The sequence below is a fragment of the Phyllobates terribilis genome, unplaced genomic scaffold (genome assembly GCF_046119375.1).
Source record: "Phyllobates terribilis strain yellow unplaced genomic scaffold, ASM4611937v1 Scaffold_8__6_contigs__length_399053987, whole genome shotgun sequence".
NCBI lineage: Eukaryota > Metazoa > Chordata > Amphibia > Anura > Dendrobatidae > Phyllobates > Phyllobates terribilis.
This window is the reverse complement of record NW_027362768.1, coordinates 197,257,478-197,273,918: the sequence shown is the minus strand read 5'-3', so window position 1 is coordinate 197,273,918 and position 16,441 is coordinate 197,257,478. Positions and strand designations below refer to the sequence as shown.

The 16,441-nt window shown below is 48.1% G+C and overlaps 1 protein-coding gene across 1 annotated transcript in view; it reads left to right on the top strand.

Moving 5' to 3' along the window:
• Positions 1 to 15,531, top strand: part of LOC141157720 (atrial natriuretic peptide receptor 1-like) — a 127,099-nt gene extending 111,568 nt beyond the window's left edge. The window contains exons 17-24 of the mRNA XM_073645266.1: positions 7,331 to 7,450; positions 10,473 to 10,566; positions 11,502 to 11,589; positions 11,995 to 12,134; positions 13,145 to 13,297; positions 13,450 to 13,548; positions 13,681 to 13,772; positions 14,164 to 15,531. Coding sequence (XP_073501367.1) covers positions 7,331 to 7,450; positions 10,473 to 10,566; positions 11,502 to 11,589; positions 11,995 to 12,134; positions 13,145 to 13,297; positions 13,450 to 13,548; positions 13,681 to 13,772; positions 14,164 to 14,229 — 852 coding nt within the window. The 3' untranslated portion in view covers positions 14,230 to 15,531. The remainder of the gene's footprint in view (positions 1 to 7,330; positions 7,451 to 10,472; positions 10,567 to 11,501; positions 11,590 to 11,994; positions 12,135 to 13,144; positions 13,298 to 13,449; positions 13,549 to 13,680; positions 13,773 to 14,163) is intronic.
• Positions 15,532 to 16,441: the final 910 nt, after the last annotated feature.

The following is a 16,441-nucleotide window of genomic DNA, read 5'->3' as shown; positions in this document are numbered from 1 at the left end:
ATACCCAAGATACAGTGCAGATGCAGCGCCGGAGTATAATATATACCCCAAATACAGTGCAGATGTAGCGCCGGAGTATAATATATGCCCCAGATACAGTGCAGATGTAGTACAGGGGTATAATACATACCCCAGATACAGTGCAGATGTAGCGCCGGAGTATAATATATACCCCAGGTACAGTGCAGATGTAGCACAGGGATATAATATATACCCCAGATACAGTGCAGATGTAGCACAGGGGTATAATACATACCCCGGATAAAGAGCAGATATAGCAGAGGAGTATAATAAATACCCCAGATACAGTGCAGATGTAGCACAGGGGTATAATATATACCCCGGATGCAGTGCAGATGTAGCACAGGGGTAAAATATATACCCCAATACAGTGCAGATGTAGCACAGGGGTATAATATATACCCCAGATACAGTGCAGATGTAGACAGGGTATAATATTTACCCCAGATACAGTGTAGATGTAGCACAGGGGTATAATATATACCCCAGATACAGTGAAGATGTAGCAGAGGAGTATAATATATACCCCAGATACAGTGCAGATGTATTATCGGGGAATAATATATACCCCAGATACAGTGCAGATGTAGAACAGGAGTATAATATATACCCCAGATACAGTGCTGATGTAGCACAGGGGTATAACCTATACCCCGGGTACAGTGCAGATGTTGCACAGGGGTATAATATATACCCCAGATACAGTGCAGATGTAACACAGGGGTATAATATATACCACAATACAGTGCAGATGTAGCGCCGGAGTATAATATATACCCCAGATACAGTGCAGATGTAGCACAAGGATATAATATATACCCCAGATACAGTGTAGATGTAGCGCCGGAGTATAATATATACCCCAGATACAGTGTAGATGTAGCGCCGGAGTATAATATATACCCCAGATACAGTGTAGATGTAGCGCCGGAGTATAATATATATCCCAGATACAGTGTAGATGTAGCGCCGGAGTATAATATATACCACAGATACAGTGCAGATGTAGCACAGGGGTATAATATATACCCCAGATACAGTGCAGATGTGGCACAGCGGTATAATATATACCCCAGATACAGTGCAGATGTAGCACAGGGGTATAATATACACCCCAGATACAGTGCAGATGTAGCAGAGGAGTATAATATATACTCCAGATACAGTGCAGATGTATTATTGGGGTATAATATATACTCCAGATACAGTGCAGATGTAGAACAGGGGTATAATATATACCCCAGATACAGTGCAGATGTAGCACAGGGGTATAAAATATACCCCGGGTACAGTGCAGATGTAGCACAGGGGTATAATATACACCCCAGATATAGTGCAGATATAGCAGAGGAGTATAATATATACCCCAGATACAGTGCAGATGTAGAACAGGGGTATAATATATACCCCAGATACAGTGCAGATGTAGCACAGGGGTATAATATACACCCCAGATACAGTGCAGATATAGCAGAGGAGTATAATATATACCCCAGATACAATGCAGATGTATTATCAGGGTATAATATATACCCCAGATACAGTGCAGATGTAGAACAGGAGTATAATATATACCCCAGATACAGTGAAGATGTAGCACAGGGGTATAAAATATATCCCGGGTACAGTGCAGATGTAACACAGGGGTATAATATACACCCCAGATACAGTGCAGATGTAGCAGAGGAGTATAATATATACCCCAGATTCAGTGCAGATGTATTATTGGGGTATAATATATACCCCAGATACAGTGCAGATGTAGAACAGGAGTATAATATATACCCCAGAAAAAGTGCAGATGTAGCACAGGGGTATAACATATACCCCGGGTACAGTGCAGATGTAGCACAGAGGTATAATATATACCCCGGGTACAGGGCAGATGTAGCACAGAGGTATAATATATACCCCAGATACAGTGCAGATGTAGCAAAGAGGTATAACATATACCCCGGGTTCAGTGCAGATGTAGCACAGGGCGCAGGCTCACGACTGAGAATAGAGCGGCAGGGCACAGGTGCACGACTGAGAATAGAGCAGCAGGGCGCAGGTGCACAACTGAGAATAGAGCAGCAGGGCGCAGGTGCACGACTGAGAATAGAGCAGCAGGGCGCAGGTGAAATGCTGAGAATAGAGTAGCAGGGCGCAGGTGAAATACTGAGAATAGAGTAGCAGGGCGCAGGTGCGCGACTAAGAATAGAGCAGCAGGGCGCAGGTGAAATACTGAGAATAGAGCAGCAGGTCGGAGGTGAGCGACTAAGAATTGAGCAGCAGGGCGCAGGTGAAATACTGAGAATAGAGTAGCAGGGCGCAGGTGCGCGACTGAGAATAGAGCAGCAGGGCGCAGGTGAAATACTGAGAATAGAGCAGCAGGGCGCAGGTGAAGGACTGAGAATAGAGCAGCAGGGTGCAGGTGAAATACTGAGAATAGAGCAGCAGGGCGCAGGTGAAATACTGAGAATAGAGCAGCAGGGCGCAGGTGAAATACTGAGAATAGAGCAGCAGGGCGCATGTGAAATACTGAGAATAGAGCGGCAGGGCGCAGGTGCACAACTGAGAACAGAGCTGCTGGGCGCAGGTGCGCGACTGCGAATAGAGCAGCAAGGGTGCAGGTGAAATACTGAGAATAGAGCAGCAGGGCGCAGGTGCACAACTGAGAATAGAGCAGTAGGGAGCAGGTGCGCGAGTGAGAATAGAGCAGCAGGGAGCAGGTGCACAACTGAGAATAGAGCAGCAGGGCGCAGGTGCACAACTGAGAATAGAGCAGTAGGGAGCAGGTGCGCGAGTGAGAATAGAGCAGCAGGAAGCAGGTGCACAACTGAGAATAGAGCAGCAGGCCGCAGGTGCACGACTGAGAATAGAGCAGCAGGGCGCAGGTGAAATACTGAGAATAGAGCGGCTTGGCGTAGGTGAAATACTGAGAATAGAGTAGCAGGGCGCAGGTGCGCGACTGAGAATAGAGCAGCAGAGCGCAGGTGAAATACTGAGAATAGAGCAGGAGATCGGAGGTGCGCGACTGAGAATAGAGCAGCAGGCGCAGGTGTGCGACTGAGAATAGAGCAGCAGGTCGCAGGTGAAATACTGAGAATAGAGCAGCAGGGCACAGGTGCACGACTGAGAATAGAGCAGCAGGGCGCAGGTGCGCGAGTGAGAATAGAGCAGCAGGGAGCAGGTGCACAACTGAGAATAAAGCAGCAGGGCGCAGGTGCACGACTGAGAATAGAGCAGCAGGGCGCAGGTGAAATACTGAGAATAGAGCGGCTTGGCGTAGGTGAAATACTGAGAATAGAGTAGCAGGGCGCAGGTGCGCGACTGAGAATAGAGCAGCAGAGCGCAGGTGAAATACTGAGAATAGAGCAGGAGATCGGCGGTGCGCGACTGAGAATAGAGCAGCAGGCGCAGGTGAAATACTGAGAATAGAGCAGCAGGGTGCAGGTGCACAACTGAGAATAGAGAAGCAGGGCGCAGGTGCATGACTGAAAATAGAGCAGCAGGGCGCAGGTGAAATACTGAAAATAGAGCGGCAGGGCGTAGGTGAAATACTGAGAATAGAGTAGCAGGGCGCAGGTGCGCGAATGAGAATAGAGCAGCATGGCGCAGGTGAAATACTGAGAATAGAGCAGCAGGTCGGAGGTGCGCGACTAAGAATAGAGCAGCAGGGCGCAGGTGAAATACTGAGAATAGAGCAGCGGGGCTCAGGTGCACAACTGAGAACAGAGCAGCAGGGCGCAGGTGCGCGACTGCGAATAGAGCAGCAGGGTGCAGGTGAAATACTGAGAATAGAGCAGCAGGGCGCAAGTGCACAACTGAGAATAGAGCAGCAGGGCGCAGGTGCACAACTGAGAATAGAGCAGCAGGGCGCAGGTGCGCGACTGAGAATAGAGCAGCAGGGCGCAGGTGCGCGACTGAGAATAGAGCAGCAGGGCGCAGGTGAAATACTGAGAATAGAGCAGCAGGTCGGAGGTGCGCGACTGAGAATAGAGCAGCAGGGCGCAGGTGCGCGACTGAGAATAGAGCAGCAGGGCGCAGGTGAAATACTGAGAATAGAGCAGCAGGTCGGAGGTGCGCGACTGAGAATAGAGCAGCAGGCGCAGGTGAAATACTGAGAATAGAGCAGCAGGGGGCTGGTGCATGACTGAGAATAGAGAATCAGAGCGAAGGTGAAGGATTGAGAATAGAGAATCAGGGCGCAGGTGCGTGACTGAAAATAGAGCAGCAGGGTGCAGGTGCACAACTGAGAATAGAGCAGCAGGATGCAGGTGCGCGACTGAGAATAGAGCAGCAGGGCACAGGTGAAATACTGAGAATAGAGCAGCAGGGCGCAGGTGCACGACAGAGAATAGAGCAGCAGGGCGCAGGTGCACGACTGAGAATAGAGCTGCAAGGCGTAGGTGAAATACTGAGAATAGAGCGGCAGGGTGTAGGTGAAATACTGATAATAGAGCAGCAGGCGTAGGTGAAATACTGAGAATAGAGCAGCAGTGCGCAGGTGAAATACTGAGAATAGAGTAGCAGGGCGCAGGTGCGCGACTGAGAATAGAGCAGTAGGGCACAGGTGAAATACTGAGAATAGAGCAGCAGGTCGGAGGTGCGCGACTGAGAATAGAGCAGCAGGCGCAGGTGAAGGACTGAGAATAGAGCAGCAGGCGCAGGTGAAATACTGAGAATAGAGCAGAAGGGTGCAGGTGCACAACTGAGAATAGAGCAGCAGGGTGCAGGTGCACAACTGAGAATAGAGCAGCAGGATGCAGGTGCGCGACTGAGAATAGAGCAGCAGGGCACAGGTGAAATACTGAGAATAGAGCAGCAGGGCGCAGGTGCACGACAGAGAATAGAGCAGCAGGGCGCAGGTGCACGACTGAGAATAGAGCTGCAAGGCGTAGGTGAAATACTGAGAATAGAGCGGCAGGGTGTAGGTGAAATACTGATAATAGAGCAGCAGGCGTAGGTGAAATACTGAGAATAGAGCAGCAGTGCGCAGGTGAAATACTGAGAATAGAGTAGCAGGGCGCAGGTGCGCGACTGAGAATAGAGCAGTAGGGCACAGGTGAAATACTGAGAATAGAGCAGCAGGTCGGAGGTGCGCGACTGAGAATAGAGCAGCAGGCGCACGTGAAGGACTGAGAATAGAGCAGCAGGCGCAGGTGAAATACTGAGAATAGAGCAGAAGGGTGCAGGTGCACAACTGAGAATAGAGCAGCAGGGTGCAGGTGCACAACTGAGAATAGAGCAGCAGGGCGCAGGTGAAATACTGAGAATAGAGTAGCAGGGCGCAGGTGCGCGACTGAGAATAGAGCAGCAGGGCGCAGGTGCGCAACTGAGAATAGATCAGCAGGTCGGAGGTGCGCGACTGAGAATAGAGCAGCAGGCGCAGGTGAAGGACTGAGAATAGAGCAGCAGGGTGCAGGTGAAATACTGAGAATAGAGCAGCAGGGCGCAGGTGAAGGACTGAGAATAGAGCAGCAGGGCACAGGTGAAATACTAAGAATAGAGCGGCAGGGCGTCGGTGAAATACTGAGAATAGAGCAGCAGGGCGCAGGTGCGCGACTGAGAATAGAGCAGCAGGGCGCAGGTGAAGGACTGAGAATAGAGCAGCAGGGCGCAGGTGAAATACTGAGAATAGAGTAGCAGGGCGCAGGTTAAATACTGAGAATAGAGCAGCAGGTCGGAGGTGCGCGACTGAGAATAGAGCAGCAGGGCGCAGGTGAAGGACTGAGTATAGAGCAGCAGGGAGCAGGTGAAATACTGAGAATAGAGCAGCAGGTCGGAGGTGCGCGACTGAGAATAGAGCAGCAGGGCGCAGGTGAAGGACTGAGAATAGCGCAGCAGGCGCAGGTGAAATACTGAGAATAGAGCAGCAGGGCGCAGGTGAAATACTGAGAATAGAGCAGCAGGGCGCAGGTGAAATACTGAGAATAGAGCAGCAGGGCGCAGGTGAAATACTGAGAATAGAGCAGCAGGGCGCAGGTGAAATACTGAGAATAGAGCAGCAGGGCGCAGGTGAAATACTGAGAATAGAGCAGCAGGTCGCAGGTGAAATACTTAGAATAGAGCAGCAGGGCGCAGGTGAAATACTGAGAATAGAGCAGCAGGTCGGAGGTGCGCGACTGAGAATACAGCAGCAGGGTGCAGGTGAAGGACTGAGAATAGAGCAGCAGGCGCAGGTGAAATACTGAGAATAGAGCAGCAGGGCGCAGGTGAAATACTGAGAATAGAGCAGCAGGGCGCAGGTGAAATACTGAAAATAGAGTAGCAGGGCGCAGGTGCGCGACTGAGAATAGAGCAGCAGGTCGGAGGTGCGCGACTGAGAATAGAGCAGCAGGCGCAGGTGAAGGACTGAGAATAGAGCAACAGGGTGCAGGTGAAATACTGAGAATAGAGCAGCAGATCGGAGGTGCGCGACTGAGAATAGAGCAGCAGGGCGCAGGTGAAGGACTGAGAATAGAGCAGCAGGGCACAGGTGAAATACTGAGAATAGAGCAGCAGGGCGCAGGTGCACAACTGAGAATAGAGCAGCAGGGCGCAGGTGAAATACTGAGAATAGAGCAGCAGGGCGCAGGTGAAATACTGAGAATAGAGCAGCAGGGCACAGGTGAAATACTGAGAATAGAGCAGCAGGGCGCAGGTGAAATACTGAGAATAGAGCAGCAGGGCGCAGGTGAAATACTGAGAATAGAGCAGCAGGGCGCAGGTGAAATACTGAGAATAGGGCAGCAGGGCGCAGGTGAAATACTGAGAATAGAGAAGCAGGGCGCAGGTGAAATACTGAGAATAGAGCAGCAGGGCGCAGGTGCGTGACTGAGAATAGAGCAGCAGGGCACAGGTGAAATACTGAGGATAGAGCAGCAGGGCGCAGGTGAAATACTGAGAATAGGGCAGCAGGGCGCAGGTGAAATACTGAGAATAGGGCAGCAGGGCGCAGGTGCCACCAGCCGCACCAGTCAGCTCCTCCTGGCAGAGGTCTTACAGGGGAGACCTGTAGTAATATAACAGTTCCACATGGCAAAGATATTGTCTGAAGTCATAATACAATCATGTGGATGAGGTTTCCCAAAACTGTTGCCAGAAGGAAACAGTTTATCAAAAGTGTGGTGGATTGTCGAGACAATGTTGCACAAATCGTCACAAAACTGTAAAGTGCTGAATACAGTGGTGGTGGAGGATGGAGGGAACCCAACACCTCCTGGCAGGAAGCCCGCAGGGTCTCCCATGGCACGTGCAGGGTGCAGCCTCGATGGTTGGTATTTATCAGGTCGCACGTGGGATATATGACGTCTTCAGTCCATCATTCTTCTCTTTGCTGCAGCTGATACAGAAGTGCTGGACTCACAATCCGATACTGCGGCCGCCGTTCGAGCAGGTTAAGAAGAGTCTCGAGAAGATGAATCCAAACAGAGTCAGCCCGGTGGATATGATGATGAACCTGGTACGTGTGATGTCTCTCAGGTCTCATTGCTGGATGTCGGTGGGTGCCGGTTATGTGATTACTTCAGGCTTTTGGTATATTCTACGTATCTGGTGCAGCCTCTTATTTCTTTCTTGTCTATCAGATGTTGCTTATAACCAAAGTTGGAAAAACGTATTCTTGTTTGTAGAGATCCCATGTGCCTGTCATGAGAAATCTGATATAGAAGCCATATGCAAATCAGGTTGTAAGTGCACGGGGGAGTGTCAGTGCACTAGTAGCCCTTCTTCCAAGTTCACTGGCACCTCCCCAGTTCTCAGCCTGATTTGCTTATGGCTTCTATGTCAGGTTTCTCATGACTGGCACATGGGATCTCTACAAAAGAGGTGTCATTCTTTTGCAGCTGGACAAGGGCTTATCCACTATTTCCATATCTAAAAATATGTTGACGGGTTCAGATTAAGTTTGCAGAGACTACACCATGTAATGGTCACCCCCAATAAAAAGCCGATATCCCCTGGTAAAGCCTTGTTCCCCCGGCCATGAACAGCCAATATCCCATGGTGAAGCCTTGTTTCCACTGCCATGAACAGCCAATATCTCCTGGTGAAGCCTTGTTCCCTGGCCATGAACAGCCAATATCCCCTGGTGAAGCCTTGTTCCCCTGGCCATGAACAGTCAATATCCCCTGGTGAAGCCTTGTTCCCACTGGCCATGAACAGCTGATATCCCCTGGTGAAGCACTGTTCCCTGGACAATGAACAGCCAATATCCCCTGGTGAAGCCTTGTTCCCCCGGCCATGAACAACCAATATCCCCTGGTGAAGACTTGTTCCCCCGGCCGTGAACAGCCAATATCCCCTGGTGAAGCCTTCTTCTCCTGGCTGTGAACAGCCAATATCCCCTGGTGAAATCTTGTTCCCACTGGCCATCAACAGCCAATATCCCCTGGTGAAGCCTTGTTCTCCTGACCATGAACAGCCAATATCCCCCCCTGGTGAAGCCTTGTTCTCCTGGCCATCAACAGCCGATATCTCCTGGTGAAGCCTTGTTCCCCTGGCCGTGAATGGCCAATAACCCCTGGTGAAGCCTTTTCCCACTGGCCATCAACAGTCAATATCCCCTGGTGAAGTCTTGTTCCCCCGGCCGTGAATAGCCAATATCCCCTGGCGAAGCCTTGTTCCCCTGGCTATCAACAGCCGATATCTCCTGGTGAAACCTTGTTCGCCGGCTGTGAACAGCCAATATCCCGTGCTGAAGCCTTGTTCCCACTGGCCATGAACAGCCGATATCCACTGGTGAAGAATTGTTCCCCGAGCCATGAACAGCTGATATCCCCTGGTGAAGCCTTGTTCCCATTGGCCATCAACAGCCGATATCTCCTGGTGAAGCCTTGTTCCCCCTGACATGAACAGCCGATATCTCCAGGTGAAGCCTTGTTCCCCCAGCCGTGAATAGCCAATATCCCCTGGCGAAGCCTTGTTCCCCTGGCTATCAACAGCCGATATCTCCTGGTGAAACCTTGTTCGCCGGCCGTGAACAGCCAATATCCCGTGCTGAAGCCTTGTTCCCACTGGCCATGAACAGCCGATATCCACTGGTGAAGAATTGTTCCCCGAGCCATGAACAGCTGATATCCCCTGGTGAAGCCTTGTTCCCATTGGTCATCAACAGCCGATATCTCCTGGTGAAGCCTTGTTCACCCTGACATGAACAGCCGATATCTCCTGGTGAAGCCTTGTTCCCCCGGCCGTGAATGGCCATTAACTCCTGGTGAAGCCTTGTTCCCACTGGCCATCAACAGCCAATATCCCCTGGTGAAGTCTTGTTCCCCCGGCCGTGAATAGCCAATATCCCCTGGCGAAGCCTTGTTCCCCTGGCTATCAACAGCCGATATCTCCTGGTGAAGCCTTGTTCGCCGGCCGTGAACAGCCAATATCCCGTACTGAAGCCTTGTTCCCACTGGCCATGAACAGCCGATATCCACTGGTGAAGAATTGTTCCCATTGGCCATCAACAGCCGATATCTCCTGGTGAAGCCTTGTTCCTCCAGCCATGAACAGCCAATATCCCCTGGTGCAGCCATGTTCCCGCTGGCCATCAACAGCCGATATCTCCTGGTGAAGCCTTGTTCCCACTGGCCATCAACAGCCGATATCCCCTGGTGAAGCCTTGTTCCTCCAGCCATGAACAGCCAATATCCCCTGGTGAAGCCTTGTTCCCACTGGCCATCAACAGCCGATATCCCCTGGCGAAGCCTTGTTCCCACTGGCCATCAACAGCCGATATCCCCTGGTGAAGCCTTGTCCCTCCAGCCATGAACAGCCAATATCCCCTGGTGAAGCCTTGTTCCCGCTGGCCATCAACAGCCGATATCTCCTGGTGAAGCCTTGTTCCCACTGGCCATCAACAACTGATATCCCCTGGTGAAGCCTTGTTCCTCCAGCCATGAACAGCCAATATCCCCTGGTGAAGCCTTGTTCCCACTGGCCATCAACAGCCGATATCCCCTGGCGAAGCCTTGTTCCCACTGGCCATCAACAGCCGATATCCCCTGGTGAAGCCTTGTCCCTCCAGCCATGAACAGCCAATATCCCCTGGTGAAGCCTTGTTCCCGCTGGCCATCAACAGCCGATATCTCCTGGTGAAGCCTTGTTCCCACTGGCCATCAACAGCCGATATCCCCTGGTGAAGCCTTGTCCCTCCAGCCATGAACAGCCAATATCCCCTGGTGAAGCCTTGTTGTCCTGGCTGGATATTTCCCAACTTTGGCAGGGAACTTGACTTATATATATATATATGGCACCCGTTCAAAAAAGTAGTCGTTTATGTAATACATAGATATGTTCCCACAGCCGGTCATACACTCATATCTCCCTCTTTGACATCCAGACCCTATAAGGTGAAGCAGATTTGCCCCAGATATGTGGTATAAATTCCTGTACATATATTACATGTAGATGGGGTGATGGGCACCATGACTGCACCACGCACACACTCCTGTTTACCAATCTGTCTTTTAAACTTTCCATATTTTTTGTAGATGGAGAAGTACAGTAAACATCTGGAGGCCATTGTAGCTGAGAGGACTCAAGATCTCTTACAAGAAAAGCAAAAGACCGACCGTCTGCTTTACAGTAAGTAGAAACCAGAGAGGAATGCAGTGAAATTGTCAGTGCTGCACGTCTGCTGTGGATTTTGTTGCTTAAATTCTGCAGATTTGCCACAAATTCACTCAGTAGATTGTCAAAAATCCGCAGCATAAATCAACAAGCTGCAGATTTCAGATCCACACTGCGGGTCAATTGTTTTGTTATACGCCACAGATTTTCTGCACACAAATCCACAGCGGAAAATGCATCTCCACTAACTGGTGACATCATCAAAATTTGCTACATTTCTACAATGAAATCCGCAGCAAAACTAACACGATTTAGTGCAGTTTTTGCCACTGAAGATTTTGCTGTGGATTTTGTTGCAGAAATCTCGGACGGCTTTTGGTTCCATTTACCTTCGAGGGGAGTTCTAGATTCATGGCAAAAACGTTCTGTAATGAAATCTGTGTGGGAATTAATCAAGACTTTCTAAAAAGTTGTCAAAGCCGGAGTAAGAACATTGATGCTCCAATTCATCATTCTTTTTATGCCGGTTAGACATTTTATTTGGCACTACATTCCTTAACGCTTTTGCACCATTTCAGTCCATCAGTTCTTTCAGGACTTATCATTTTTGGGTTTGTGCAACGATCTGCTTGGTTTTCATCATCCAGATGTTTTTGTAACTTCTCTAAGGCAGTTTTTGGCAAAACATTGTTTGATGAGTTCCCCCGCTATGTTTTATCTAGCCTCCCATAATTCCACCTCGCGCAGCGCAGTTGCACCATCTCCTACACAGACAGAACCTTTGACTCTGTTCTTCCTCGGCCTCCTGAGTCACGGATGGAATACCAGATCCGCAGTGCATACTGACACTTCCTGAGTTGCTGTCACTTCTCCCCGCTGTGCTTTATCTTGATTCCTCATTTATGGACGTGCAGCTCTAACCTCACATTGCAATATCTGCTTGTTTCCAGGTATGCTTCCCAAGCCCGTGGCGGATGACCTGCGCCAAGGCCTGACCTGTGAGGCTCAGAGTTACGCTAACGCCACCGTCTATTTCAGGCAGGTTTTCTGGATCTTGTGCACTTGATTGCGTGTATCCCCGTAAGTCCCGCAATGACGCGATACGCATTTCACAGGCATTCCTGCATTATAGCCGCATGTGGCCGCAGATTTTGGGCATTTGGCTCCCAGGAGAGCCTCAATTCTAAATAGAAATCCATCAATATTGAATGCAGTGACCACATCTGGGCCGATATCTGGTTACAGTCCGCGAGCTGCACACATGGTGCCAGATCTGCTAAGATCACACGGAGGCGGCGGTGAAGGTTATCGAGGTCCACAGCTACCAGATGCCATTCTGGGCTCTTGGAAAGCTGAGTGACAACCACTATGGGAAATCCTGCACCCTATACTGATGACGAGATGTGCGCTGACCACTGATCAGGACGTTTTTCTCTCCCTTAGTGACATTGTGGGTTTCACCTCCCTGTCTGGGGGAAGTACTCCACACCAAGTGGTCAATTTCCTAAATAAGTTGTACACCAAGTTTGATGACATCATTGACAATTATGACGTGTACAAGGTAGAAACCATTGGAGATGCATGTGAGTATGAGTTTATTATGAAATTAGCATCTGTACCTGGAGGCGTTCAAGCTGCTTTATGGATGATTGCTGCATGTGAAGCTGCAGGCTCTGGGATCAGTTGTCCTCTGTAACACTGTTCTCTGTTGTATTATTGCTGTGTTGCTTCTTATATTTTCAAGACATATTTCTCAGGTAGGCATGGAAGTGAAGCCGCAGCTCCTGAGGTTAGTGGTTGTTCCCTCTAGCACTGTTCTCTATGTTATGATATTGGATGATTGCTGCAATATTTTTATTATTTAAAACATTTTTCTTATTTACGCTTACATGTGAAGCTGCAGGTTCTGGACACAGTGGGCATCTTTTGTGAAACTGTTTTCTGTTGTATGGATTTGGATGACTTCTGAGTTGTCTTTAATTTCAAGCATTGTTTCTCTGGCATGCTTGCATAGTTGGTGTTCTCCGTGAAACTGTTCTCTATAGTACGATTTTAGATGACTGCGGCATCAATTCTTGTATTTTCAAGACATGTTTCTCAGGCATCCTTCACAGACAGTTGCAAGTTTTGGACACAGTGTGTGTCCCCTGTAACATTGTTCTCTGTTGTATGATGTTGAATGATTGCTGCATTGCTTCTTTTATTTTCAAAACCTTTTTCAGGCTTGTGTGCATGCGAAGATGCAGGCCCTGGGCTCAGTGGATTTTCCCTGTAACACTGTTCTTTGTCTGATTGTTTCATTTCTTTTTTATTTTTAAGAACTGTTTTCCCATGCAGGCTGTGAGCACAGTGGATTTCCCCTCTAACATTGTTCCCTATTGAATGAAACTAACAGTATGCATGAGGTGATCCCTAAATATTTGAATAGAAGAATTGTGATCAGGAATTAAAATTGGTTTAATGTTGGCAGTTGCACCTGGACCTGGGACATCAGAGTAGTCAACAGAGCCAGATCTTTATGCGAGCAGACGTAGCTCTCAGTTATTTTTCTAGAATGTGTCGATCCCGTTAATGCCAGTTTTCTGCCCTGCAGATATGGTGGTGTCTGGTGTTCCAAAGGAAAATGGCATAAGCCATGTGGCAGAGATTGCAAGCATGGCCCTAGATCTCATTGCTGTCTGCCACTCCTTCAAGATCCCACATCTTCCAGATATGAAGCTGAAGATCCGAGCTGGCGTGCATTCAGGTAGGCGACACGATTACTACACACTAAATTAGTGCACCCTCATTTCTGAGCAGCCTGATGGGATCTGACTGTGTATAATGTGCAAATACCAAACTGTGCTCATGCCATATAAACGCATTCACGAATTACTATTTCTATTCCTTGTATTGAAGGTCCGGTCGTGGCCGGAGTCGTCGGGACTAAAATGCCGCGTTACTGTTTGTTCGGAGACACCGTGAACACGGCATCAAGGATGGAGTCTACCAGCGAAGGTAAAGTCCGCAGCTCCATAAAGCGCAATATGGCATCCGTGCAATATGTCTGCACAGGTAGCGGTGGGGTCATCTATTTCTAGGTAAATTATACAGAATTTTTTACACCTATTTTTCTTTCTTTTCCATTAGCTTTGAAAATTCAGTGCAGCTCCAGCGCTGCGGACCTGCTGAAGAAAATCGGTGGCTACACTCTCGCATGCCGCGGCACACTGGAAGTGAAGGTAAGAATATGATTCTGTAAATGACTTTAATGACCCGGAAGTAAAACAGATTTGTAAAATGAACGAATAGATTTATGTACTATGTGTAATTCTTCTTATAGAAGAGAGAAATGCAACATCCGGAGACATAGATAACAAGCGCAGAGCGTCCCGTATTCTGTGTGTGCCTGTAGCCACCACTAGAGGGAGCTGACAGCATCTGTATACACGTAGGTGACAAGAGGTCCCCCTAGTGGTGGCAAGCAAAGACCAAGGTGTGAGAACCGTGTTGTTTTATGTCTGTGCTCTCTTACCTGACTACATGTACAACCTCTAATGACTGCAGCTTACAGCAACCGGGCATTGTGGTATAAAGAAATATTATAATCGTACTTCTATTATATATTCGCAGGGAAAAGGAGCAATGATGACGTGGTGGCTGGAGGGGAAAGAGAAGCCAGGAAGCTGGAACGTTTAACGTCCTAGAAGCCCTCTGATAAAATATTACATTACCTGTACAGGGTCCAATCAGTGCGATATACTGAGCCTAAAAAAGTAACGCCACCTGCCTCTTATACTGAACGGATCTGTCGGGGGTTCGGGCTGAATCACATTTTTCGGGGATCCAGATGGCAACCCCCCCGATGTAGTGCTCAGCACTGGATCTAATCTTAAAAGGATTTTGCATTTATGTAAAAAAAAAAAAGTTTAATCGCCGTCTAAAAGGTTCTACAACTTTCTTACAGACGTTGTGTTTAGTTTATCACTATTTTCAAGATACATGTATGCTGTCAGTGAATGAGAACAGCCTCCATTACATTTAGCGCCATTAACCCTGTACATGCCTAGTCCTGCTCTCTGCTGCGAAGTGAATGCACATGTATCCAGTGTAGACAATGCTCTGTGAGCTCAACTCATCAGCAGCTGCTGCACAGACATAGCTGCTGGTTTGTTACAATGTATCAGTCCGGGTGTCCAGTGAGTACAATTGTATCCACTTGTCAGCAGGACCAGACATATACAGGACCTGCACATAATGGGAGGAATTACTGATCAGAATGGGCCAGACTTCTGCAGAACTTTACTTCTGAGCCGTGCGCCACATTTATTAAAAGGTCAGTCTGAGACGTTACAATTCATGATCGATCCGTAGGATAGTAGGATAGGTAATCTGCTATAAACCGTGGGGTGCCTGTGTCCTCTAGTAAACTGTCTTCAGATTCGCTCTTGTTCCAGCTCAGATTCACTCTGGTTCCAGCCGCCCCCTCGATCTCATCCCGACTACGGTCATAACCTGCTGCATAGTGACATCACGGTAAGGCGCTGCACGGTGGTCATGTGACATGCCGTCTCTGTGCGCAGGCTCACAGCGGAGCGGTGCGGAGCCCAGAAGAATGCAGAATAGGAACCAGAGCGAGTCAAAGCTTTATATTAAATGTTAATCATTTCAGGGCAGTAGACCCCCACCCCAGGATTGTGCCTTTGTGACCCTATTGCCGCCCTCCCGTGTAATAAATGGTCGGATCAGTGAGACCCCGTCCGCGCTCAGCTGCTTTCGTTACTTTGATACATGAGGTTTGGGAAGTTAATAGCCTAATAAATGATGATGATTAAAGTGTATGTTCACAAGTTGCATTTTTTTGCTGCATTTTTCATGCAAATTAGAAGTGTCAGAAAAAGCGATGAGATTTCAGAAATCTGAACAAATAGTTTTTTTTATTATTACTGACTGAATTGGAAATCTGCCGCAGTCAATTCTTTCAGTGTTTTTGCAGCATTTCTAATTGTTACAAAAACACAACTATGAGTTTTTCCTGCTTTTTTGGTGAATAAAACTAACTTTATTAAGCATGTAATGTAGAGAAATGACACATATAATCTGCACAACAAAAACAGACCAAAAACCCTCAAAAAAAGAAGCAAAAACGCAGCAAAACCTGCTCTTTGTAAGCAGCTTCTTTATTGCCAACAGAGCAGATTTTGCCTGCAGAAAAAAAAGCAACGTGTGAACATAGCCTTAGGCTATGTTCACACAGCTTGGTTTTTTCACTGTTTTTTGATGCGTTTTTTATGTAAATTTTCAGCTGCGTTTTACAGCACCAGCAAAGTCTATGAGATTCCAGAAATCTCATGCACACAATGAATGGCAGACCCCATAGTGTGAAAGTAAATAGTGTCCTACAAACTCAAGGCACTGTCAAACTATTCCTGAACAATTCGCCTCCCCCACTGTTACATTTGAAATTCTGGTTAATATGGCTTCACATATGTCTTGCATTGGTGTCCAGTGTTCACGCGTCTGTGGTGGAAGCAAAGCTGAACTTTGGGATCCTGAAAAACGCAGCAAAAATGCACCAAAACCTACGTTTTTGACGCAGCTTCTTTCTTGCCAAGAGATCAGGTTTTGCTGCAGAAAAAAAACGCTGAAAAAATGCAATGTGTGAACAAAGCCTTAAAGGCATTACCAAAACCTGTGAGTCGTGGAGAATGTAAAAAATATTAAAAAAATCATTTTTACTTGGTGCTTCACCTTTAAGCGCGGCCCCTTCTGTCACAGTGGTCACCTTCCTGCTGTCACCTCACCACATCCAAAAAAGATACATTTATTCTATTGAGAAAAGTTATACAAACTTGTAATAGACTGCGCTCCATCCCTGCACTGTATGTGGGGTTATAATGGCAGTGACATG